This window comes from Hippocampus bargibanti, linkage group LG16 (assembly GCF_051943395.1).
Source record: "Hippocampus bargibanti isolate YZ-2025 linkage group LG16, ASM5194339v1, whole genome shotgun sequence".
NCBI classification, from domain to species: Eukaryota; Metazoa; Chordata; class Actinopteri; order Syngnathiformes; family Syngnathidae; genus Hippocampus; species Hippocampus bargibanti.
The window spans coordinates 17,193,044-17,203,402 of record NC_142749.1 but is presented as its reverse complement, the minus strand read 5'-3'; the positions used below and the strand labels follow the sequence as shown (position 1 = coordinate 17,203,402).

At 38.7% G+C, this 10,359-nt stretch overlaps 1 protein-coding gene across 2 annotated transcripts; it reads right to left on the bottom strand.

Annotated features, from left to right (window-relative positions):
* Positions 1-1,185: 1,185 nt before the first annotated feature.
* Positions 1,186-9,511, bottom strand: LOC148886798 (hexokinase-2-like). Of its 2 annotated transcripts, XM_089017209.1 has the most exons (12): positions 9,342-9,511; positions 8,933-9,009; positions 7,653-7,743; positions 5,465-5,627; positions 5,223-5,371; positions 4,563-4,682; positions 3,420-3,515; positions 3,248-3,347; positions 2,989-3,172; positions 2,763-2,918; positions 1,580-1,813; positions 1,186-1,500 (listed from the first exon to the last, which is right to left on the bottom strand). In XM_089017209.1, exons 3-12 carry the CDS (start codon positions 7,710-7,712, stop codon positions 1,308-1,310), a joined length of 1,455 nt encoding a protein of 484 aa, XP_088873335.1. In that variant the 5' UTR covers positions 7,713-7,743; positions 8,933-9,009; positions 9,342-9,511; the 3' UTR covers positions 1,186-1,307. The 2 variants fall into 2 exon arrangements, with proteins under 2 accessions (XP_088873335.1, XP_088873334.1); XM_089017208.1 differs by lacking the exon at positions 9,342-9,511 and having other exon boundaries at positions 8,933-9,283.
* Positions 9,512-10,359: the final 848 nt, after the last annotated feature.

Below are 10,359 nucleotides of genomic sequence, written 5' to 3'. Positions count from 1 at the left end.
TTTTTTTTTTGCCATCCAATAAAAACATTCAATCTGCATCCATACAAATTCATCATTCAAATGAAGAGACTGGAAATTCATGTCAGTCATCAGATGTTGGGAATCCCAAATTATAAGGACAAATAATTTTGCCTCAAAACCAAGCAATTGGACAATAGTAGTATGAAGTGTATCCGGAAAGTATTCTCACTGCTTCACTTTTTTCCACATTTCACTCCAAAATGGATTAAATAAAATTCAGACGTCATTCGTCTCTTTGGAGAGATCATAAAATTGCCATCCCGTCCAAATTTGAGCTTTTGAGACTTATCCAATGAGGTAGTGGCGAAAGCGTCACAAATTAGCTACTAAGCTCTTACATATACTCTTGTCATGAATACTGTACTTTTTGACAACAACAAAAAAAATATTGAGGTTAAACAAATGTTCACGGTTGCAAATTACTAAGGGCTTTTAACATTAAAAAAATGGGGGAAAAAATACAGATAACATCCGACTTACGACCAAGCTCCGTTCCGACCAAACGGTCATAAGTCAAAATGGTCGTAAGTTGAAATGCATTCAAAATGTTGAATAGAGACTCGGAGGGTAAATGACTGGTAAACTCCTCCCCCCTCTGGTACCATCACGCGGTCGATTGCTGTGCGAGCGTGAGATGCTGGCTGGCTGGCCAAAATTGTCGTACACGTTGCCGGCCTGCTAGCGCGTTGCTGTGCCAGGCGTAGAATTAAAAAATAAAATAAAATAGGGTGTGGAGGTCGTGGTCGTAAGTACGGGTGGTTGTAAGTCAAGCTGGTCGTAAGTTGGATGTCACCTGTATATATCTATCAATCTACCTAGCTAGCTATTTGAGTCAGGAAACATATTAGCTATCTAGCTAGCTATTGGCTATTAGCTATTTATTAGCTGGCGAGCTAGCTTTCTATCTATTTCAGTTACTTTCGGGTTGAGTGAATGCTGGCACGTGTGGCCGCCGCTGCTCACCCACAGAAAACTTATCCTGTGACTGTAAAGTGACCTTGAGAGTATTGAAAGGCACTTAGAATTGAAATTTTTATTATTATTATTATTATTATTATTATTATTATTATTATTATTATTATATTATTATTAATATTATTAAAGAATATTTGGTCAAGTTGAAGCGACATGAATACTTTCCAGATGAACTGCACATCAAACCGTTTAAGATTTTTAAAGTTAATAAAATAAAATAAAATAACATGAAAGTCATTTCCCAACAAGGATGCAACTTCCCTCAATGTGGCAAATAAACGGCGCCACGTTCGTCGCTAAACGGAGGCTTCTCATTGGTCGTCATTGTCATCGTCGCTGTCCTCGCCGTCGCTGTCCTCCAGCAGGCGCGACTGGCGGGCAAGCCTCTGCGCCACGGCCGTTACCATGGCGGCACCTTTACCGCTACCATCCTCCGAGAGCAGGTAGGTGACGTCGCATTCGGGGGCCAGCCGGCGTACCGTGGCCTGGAGCTCCGCACTGAAACTGGAAGTAAAAAGAGTATATTGCGCAATGACGCTGAGTTTTCTTTTTTTTCCTGAATGCAACATAACGGGATTTTTACTTGGGGTGTTTCCGGTAAACCGAGCCGTCCACTCCCACGGTGGTTTTCAGGCGCTCCAGGCAGCGGCCGACCCGGATACGGGTGGTGATGGTGGCCAGGGCGGCGGCGCAGAGGCGAGCCGAACGTGACGATACGGTGTCGCAAACCAGACGCAGAACACGCACGTCGATCGGCTCCCACGCCAGACCCAAGCCGCTTAAGATTTTCTTGCCGTTTTCAAGGCCGTCCAGCTCCCTAAAGGAAAGAAAATAATAATAGGTGACTCAAATAATATTCAAATTACACATAATATATATTTGATTTAGAAAAAAAATAGACAAAAATGAAAAAAAAAATGGGGATGGAAAAAAAAGAACAAAAACAAATATTTATATATTTAAATGTTATGATTTTAATATATGCATCATTTAAAATCTTTCCATCTAGCTCGCTAGCTAGCTTGCTATCTCTTGCGAGCTCGCTCTTGCTAACTGGCTAGCTCTTGATATCTCTTGCTAGCTAGCTCTTGCTATCTCATGCTAGCTAGCTAGCTCATGCTATCTCTTGCTAGCTAGCTAGCTCTTGCTATCGCTTGCTGGTGAGCTAGCTCTTGCAATCTCTTGCTGGTGAGCTAGCTCTTTCTATCTCTTCCTAGCTAGTTAGCTCTTGCTATCTCTTGCTAGCTAGCTACCTCTTGCTGGCTAGCTAGCTCTTGCTATTTCTTGCTAGCGAGCTCTCTTGCTAGATAGCTCTTTCTAGCTATCTCTTGCTAGCTAGCCTGCTCTTGTTATCTTTTGCTATCTCTTGCTAGCTATCCCATTGCTATCTCTTGCTAGCTAGCTAGCTCTTGCTAGCTATCTATTGCTATCTAGCTCTTGCTATCGCTTGCTAGCTAGCTCTTGCAAACTCTTGCAATCTCTTGCTAGCTAGCTCTTGCTATCTAGCTAGCCCATTGCAATATCTTGCTAGCTAGCTTTTACTATCTCTGGCTAGCTAGCTAGCTCTTGCTATCGCTTGCTAACCAACTATCTATCTCATTTTTTTGTGGTTTCCTCTGTGTACAGTACTGTAAGGTGACCACAAGGTGGCAGCAAATGCACACAAGCACAACTTGTTTTTAAACGTTGCTCATACATATTTAAATCCCGATTATTTAGAGTCACACTTAAGTGATCGATAAGAATTGACGACAGCAAGGACTCACTCTTCAATATCGGAGATGTACTTGGTTTCAAATCCGCCCGGCGACAGCAACGCCGCCGACGCCCGCCCCTTAAAGAGCAGCCCGTCTTTCGTCATCCTCAACAGCAGCAGGCGCACAATCTCGCCCAGGTACATACCGCTGATCATCTTCTCAAAGCTGAAGAACAAAAAATTAAATGTTCTGCTGTGGGTTCGGAACATCGCGTCAGGTGATGTCACGGACGTACGTGTGGACGCCGGGGTTGATGGACGTCTTGTCCACTTGGACATCGAACTCGGTCTGAATATCTCGGAGCGAACCGTTGTCGCCAAAGCCGCCCCATTCGGTGTTGATGCACATGCGGCCGTGGTCGCTTTCCACGCGCTTTACGTTCTTCATTTCCTCCATGTAGCAGGCGTTGGTCCCCGTGCCTTCAACCGAAGGGGGCGGGGTTAATATTTCGCCGCCCTCGTAAGCGTTTTTTTTTTTTTTTTTTTTTTTTTTACCGATGATCATGCCGATTTCGCAGCTTTGATCCTTGTAACCGCAGCTCATCATGGTGCCCACCGTGTCGTTGACCATGGCGATGGAGCCCACGTCGTAATCCTGAATGACAGCGGCGGATTTTTTTGGGATGTTTACAAGCTCCGCCCCCTCAAATGAAGCGATGCAACTCACCCCTTGTCGGTGAATGGCCTCTCGCAGGAGTTTTACTACATCCTGGCCTTCTACTCCCGAGCACTGGAAGCCTTTCGTCCAGCGGATCAGGATGCTCTGCGGCACACAAACAATTAAAAGCAATTTAATAAATTGTTTAAATAAGCTTACATGGTTATTAAATAAAATGCTTATAGCATATTTTCAATTATTTTTTTAACGCCATTATTTTCCCCAATTTAACAGCTTCTTTCTGAAAGTAAATGTCTTTTTTTTATCTGAATACATTTAATTCTAAAAAAATATTTGTATGAATAATTAATAAATATATAATAATTAATAATAGTAATAACTGTTTTCATGATTATTATCTTTTTGGGAAAATATCAAAATATTATTTTCCCCAATTTAACGGCTTCTTTCTTAAAAATAAAATTGTCTTTTTAAAAATATGTGAATACATTTAATTAAAAAAACATTATTCTGTTAATTATAATTAATTGTTATTAGTAGCATAAACGATAAATAGTAATAACTAATTTTTCATGATTATTATTATTTTTCGTCATTATTTTCCCAATTTAATGGCTTCTTTATTAAAAGTAAAATTGTCTTTAAAAAAATCAGAATAAATTGAATTAAGAAAAATATGATTTTTTTTAATTATAAGTACTTGTTATTAGTAGCATAAACAATAAATAGTAATAATGAATTTTTCATTATTTTTTTTGGAAACTATCAAAACGTCATTACTTCCCCCAATTTAACGGCTCCTTAAAAGTAAAATTGTCTTTAATAAATTAAATTAATTTTTATTCTTTTAACAATAATTGTTATTATTAGCATGAATAATACATACTACTAACTAATTTTTCAATGATTATTTTTTTTGGGGGAAACTATGAAAAACCATTTTCAGTGTTACTTTGACATTTCAATTGCAAGCCACATCTGGAGAAAAAAAATAATGTATTTTTCTGAAATGCAAAATGTTTTAAATACATTTCACCCCCAACCTATTTTGCTTAAAGTGTTGCTAGCCTTTCCCTCATAATAAACTCCATATATATAAACTCCATATACCCTCCAAGCCAAAAATCTGATAAAAATGATTAAAACTATCATTTTAGTGCACGAGTGTGTGTGTGTGTGGTTTTGTGAGACCTTATCAATTTCTTTCTGATGGCAGGGGAAAGAGAAAGTGAAGCCCAGAGGGAGAATTTGGTCCTGCAGATTCAACGACTTGAGAAATTCCCCCAGACAGGCGGCGATGTGGTCAAACAACTGCAAAAAAATCACACGCCAAAGTCAATTTTCAAAAAATAAGAGAGGAAGACGACGGTTTCATTCACTCATTCATTCATTCATTCAGTGACTGATTCATTGATTCATTTACTGATTTATTGATTGATTGATTCATTCATTCATGCATTCATTGATTCATTCATGGATTCATTGATGCAGTCATTGATTCATCGATGCATGCATTGATTCATGCATGCATGGATTCATGCATTCATTGATTCATTCATGGATTCATTGATTCATTGATGCAGTCATTGATTCATGCATGCATGGATTCATGCATTGATTCATTCATTCATTCAATCGCGCACTCTCACTCACTGACCCACTCACTCACTCACTCACTCACTCACTCACTCACTGATTGATCGATTGATTGATTGTGAAATGATTCATGCCGTAACATGACTCATTTATCTCAATGTAAGATGCAGTGCAGTTGTGTGCTCTTCAAAATAAAAGTTCACTTCCTGTTTTTTGGAGTATTTTTTGTATAGTTTTTTTTTTTTTTGGTCGCACCTTTTCTCCAGGTCCCCGCATCATCTCTTTCGGGATGGCGCAAATCTGGCTGTCCATCTTCACCATTCTCTGCTCCTCCTCCAGCACTCGCACGTGAAGCACCCGAAAATTAGTCCCACCCAGATCCAAAGCCAGGAAGTCCCCTTTTTCTGTCAAAATAAAAGCATATCGTGAACTATTAGCATTACCCACTGTTTTTTTTTTTTTTTTTTTTTAATCAACTCTCTCTGGATTTGCGTTACCCGTCCCGTCTGGCGTGGCGGTGACAAAAGTGGGTAGCATCTGGACGGCGGCCTTGTGGTGCGAGTGCTTCCCCAGGCCTCGCCTCAGATCGCGCTCCAGTCGAGCGGAAACCTGCCGCAGGACCTCCAGGGACAGCGTGAAGGGCTTCAGGTAAGTCTGAACCTGCGCACGAAAGGAAAGGTGAACGAACGTATTCAGGAATTGAAAATTTTGACGTGTTTGGGTTGTTTTTTTTCTTGTGGGGGGTGTCGATACAGCGCTGGACAGACCTCTGGCAATGTTTTTTCACTTCCACGAGGGGGCAGCATTTACCTTTATTCCATGTTAGCGCTTTATTATGGCTTCAGCTATGTATCGTCTTGCATTTTGTACATATGCCCCCATTTCAAGCTCACATAACTCCAGACCCATACAACTTAGGAAATAACTCTTTTTTTCTGATGAAAGAAGAGCATTTAAGGTTTCTCATGCTGTACTTAATATTATGTAGTCCGAAAACTCAATATTTTGTGGGTCCTGCAATTTGAGTGAAAATGACAAAAACCCTGGCACTGGAGTGGACACATTTTTTTCTGCACATGGTCTGGCAGCGAATGAGTTAATGGTGGATCAGTATTGCTACATGACTATATTGGGGCTACCTTATGTTCATTTCATTAAAATAAATAAAAAGTTAACATTTATCTGTCAATTCCTAAACCAAAATTTTCATCCATTTTCATCATCCTGGAATTGTTGCGCAACAGTTAGTGACAGACTGTTTAAAAAAAAATATAAATGAATAAAAGGTTGCCACGGAGACGAGGGCCATCATATAGACAGGAAAACACACAAGCACCTCGAGACCACAGAAACAATTTCTGCTTTTCCTGTCTGCCTTCAAAGCGCTAAAAACACCCACCGTCAAACACGTCCCCGGTTTTGGCCAATACAAGTGACATCATTTGCAATTTAAAAAAAAAAAAGGCCCACGGGCTTGTAAAAAGCTACGAAAGGAGAACGTGTGTACATTGCGACACGGAACTCTTTTTCATCACATCCTGTCACCGTTGGTGAATTTCCTTTGTTAAAGAATAAATAAATAAATAAAATAAAATGGTGCCCGTTTGTGGTGCTTTTCCAGTAACTTTCCGACGAGCGTGTCGGCTCAGGTTCTCGTTGGCTATTTGGGTCGTAATCCGCCCTGTTTTTCGACGGGACTTGCGACAACACGCCTTCATTCCTCCATCGTGACTCAAAATGCAGACGAGTGCTGCCGGGGAAAGGTTACGATTGGTGAAAGCACACCTTAAATAAAGATATTGAAGGCTTAAAAAAGTCAATATTGTACTTTTTTTGTACGCAAACCGGTTACTAAGAGGTTCGGATTATCGATCCTCAGGCTAACAAATGATGTCATCTAAAATATATATTTTTGCTTGTAAAGGAAAAAAAAATCTGCATTTAGTCTGAATATTTCTTGATTTATTTAGCTAGCTAGCTATTTGCTACCTAGCAGGCTATCTAGCTAGCTATCGATGAACTATATAGCTATCTAGCTGGCAATCTATTCACTATCTAGCTATCTAGCTAGCTTTCTATCTATTTGAGTTGCATCCGGGTTGAGTGAACGCTGCTGGCGCATGTGGCTGCCGCTGCTCACCAACAAAAAAAAGTCTCCTGTGACTGTAAAGTGACTTTGAGATTTTTGAAAGGCGCTTAGAAATGAAACGGATTATTATTAATAGTAATCCATTTCATTTCTAAGCGCCTTTCAAAACTCTCAAGGTCACTTTACAGTTTTTTCTTGTGGGTGAGTAGCGGCAGCCACTAAAGTAACTCAAATAGATGGAAAGCTAGTTAACTAGCTAATAGATAGCCAGATATCTATCCAACCACCCAGCTAAATAGCCATCGATATATAGCGATATATCAATATATGTATTGCATTGTATTTTGTACATCCGCCCCCATTTCAAGCTCATATAACTCCAGATCCATATAATTTAGGAATTAACTTTTTTTTCTGATGAAGTAGAGAGTCTAAGGTTTCATACACTGCATTGAATGTTTATGTAGTCCTAAAACTCCTGGAATTTGAGTGACAATGACAAAAACCCTGGCACTGGAGTGGACACATTTTTACACATCGTCTGGCAGTGAATGAGTTAATGACATAATTTGACCCGTATAGAGAAATAGACGCACCTTATTGAGAGTGTCCAGCGGGATACCGTCAACATGGATGGTGGAGATGTCGTCGCTCATTTTGGCTCGTCTTTACGATTCTGTTATACCACTGCGCAGACAACATTAAAAAGGATCATTTCAATGATGGAGTGCCTTATAATCCTTATACACCAAAAAATACGGTACACACAATTTAGATGTCATGAGATGCATGCTTATGAAATACACAGTGATACCTCAACTTACGACCGCTTTAGCTCACGAACTTTTCGCCACACAAACGTTTGTGTGACTTCCCATTACCAGTATGCTAAGTCGACCATTGCTACGTGTGGCTAAGGGTGTTTCTTTGTTGTCTAAGCAACGGTCTCGGGCAATAGAAGAGGTTGAACATTTTCTGCTGATTTGGATTCATGAAAAGCAGCTAGCAGGGGACAGTGTGAGTGAGGGTGTTATCGGCGAGAAAGCACGGCAACTTCACTCGGATATCATCAAGAGGCAACTACATCAACGACCATCACAAATCAATAACAACAAGTCAATAAAACAACTTTATTATACAGTAGTTTATTTCTTTAATTACAATCCTATAAATCATTTATTATACGTAAAATAAGGTATATTTGTGCAGTTATAAGGCTTATTTAGTAGAAAATTATGATTTATTATACAGTACAGTTTATTACTTTAATTACAATCCAATAGCATGATTATACATAAAATAAGGTATATTTTGTGTAGTTATAAGGCTTATTTAGTAGAAAATAATGATTTATTATACAGTACAGTTTATTACTTTAATTACAATCCAATAGCACGATTATACATAAAATAAGGTATATTTTGTGTAGTTTTAAGGCTTATTTAGTAAAAAAAAAAAAATATGTTTTATGGGGACCTGGGAACGGATTATTCTCATTTTAATGGTTTCTTATAGGAAATAAATGTTTGGAAGACAAACTTTTCACCACACACACTTTCTGGGAACTAATTAAGTTCGTAAGATGAGGTATCACTGTATACGCTTATCTCTAATGTCCTTCTCTGTGTTTATATGCAGTACGGCAGATGGGAGGCGTAAAACAAATATTTCATCCGATCCGTTATAGTCAGTGGGTGCGGATGGCATTCTCGACGATGATCAAACTAAATATGAATGAATGAAATGTATTGTTATGATTAAAAGCAACAAACAACAACGTGGAAGTGGGGTCAGATTGAGTCGGTAGATGTAATTTTCAAGCAGCGGTGTAATTTAAATTAAAAAAGAAACAAATGTGACGAGTACGTTTCCTTACCTGGCTTAAAACGCACGCCCACTCTTCAAGCGCACTGGAATCCCCCCAAGATGTTTTTTTTTTCTCTCCCAGAAAATCTGACAAAAAAACACAAAACTATAAATGAGTGATTCCTAAGCAGTGTTGGTGTATATTCTAAGGGCTAAAAAAGACAAAGTATGCTGGTGACTAAAGCTAGAGGCAGAATTGAAACAAGCAACAGGATCGGCCAATCAGGTCAAACGAGTTTGAAATGTTACCACACGCAAAAGGGCGGATAGTACAAGTAACAATGAAGGAGCCCCCTCCCCGTACGCAACACGGTGGCGTTGGCATACGTGTTGTACAACCAGTGTCATTCCATTTTGAGCCTAAAGCATCGTCTGTAAAGATCTCAATCAAGTGTAAAGCGCGAGACGGCATCACTCACCTATCGTGTCTTGGCAGTCAGTCATCCACTTGCACGCACAGGAAAGACGGCGACGCGCGCACGTTCAATGAAAAAGATAACTCGAAACGATAGCCGGGGGCATGAAGCAGGCAGCATTGACAGGGTGGAAGTGAGCCTTGTGACATTGTTGGGAAAAAAAAAAAACATACACACACACATGCGTGTGTGTGTGTGTGTGTGTGTGTGTCTCAATGCGTCACACACTTTGGTGAGGAAATGCAAAAGGTCCAACCTGATGAAATAAGCAAAATTAATTTAACAGGAAGTACGCAAAATTCAAATACTTGGTACTTTACTTTGCATATTTGACATGCCCATGGTCTGTCTGTTCACACACACACACACATACACACACACATATATATATATATATATATATATATATATATATATATATATATATATATATATATATATATATATAGTATATATCGTTATATATATATATATATATATATATATCGATATAACCGTGTGTGTGTATATATATGTTTGAGTATATGTATTCCGTATATAAAATGTACGTCTATACAGAATATCGATATATATATATATATATATATATATATATATATATATGTATATATGTATCTCGATAGTCCGGTTATATCGATATTTTTTCATCCCGAGAATATCGATATAGCGAGCCTTTACTGTATATGTGTACACACACACACACACACACACACACACACATATATATATATATATATATGTATATATATATATATATACCGTATAGATATATATTTATATATAAATATCATATACTCAAACATATATAATATACACACACACACACACACACACACACACACACACACACACACACACACACACACACACACACACACACACACACACACACACACACACACATATATATATATATATATATATATATATATATAGTTGAGGTTATTTGTTGGAATGGGGTTTCCGGTAAAAAAAAAAACAACCAAAAAAAAAAAACCCTGACGCCAACACTGTCAAACTG

Bases quoted from the DNA above. Each gene is read 5' to 3' on its own strand.
- LOC148886798 (XM_089017209.1), bottom strand. From the start codon at position 7,712: ATGAGCGACGACATCTCCACCATCCATGTTGACGGTATCCCGCTGGAC. The intron at 3,173-3,247 runs GTAAAAAAAAAA...CTTCGGTTGAAG, and splicing joins CGAAATCGGCATGATCATCG to GCACGGGGACCAACGCCTGC. The intron at 1,501-1,579 runs GTAAAAATCCCG...TTTTACTTCCAG, and splicing joins GTTTACCGGAAACACCCCAA to TTTCAGTGCGGAGCTCCAGG.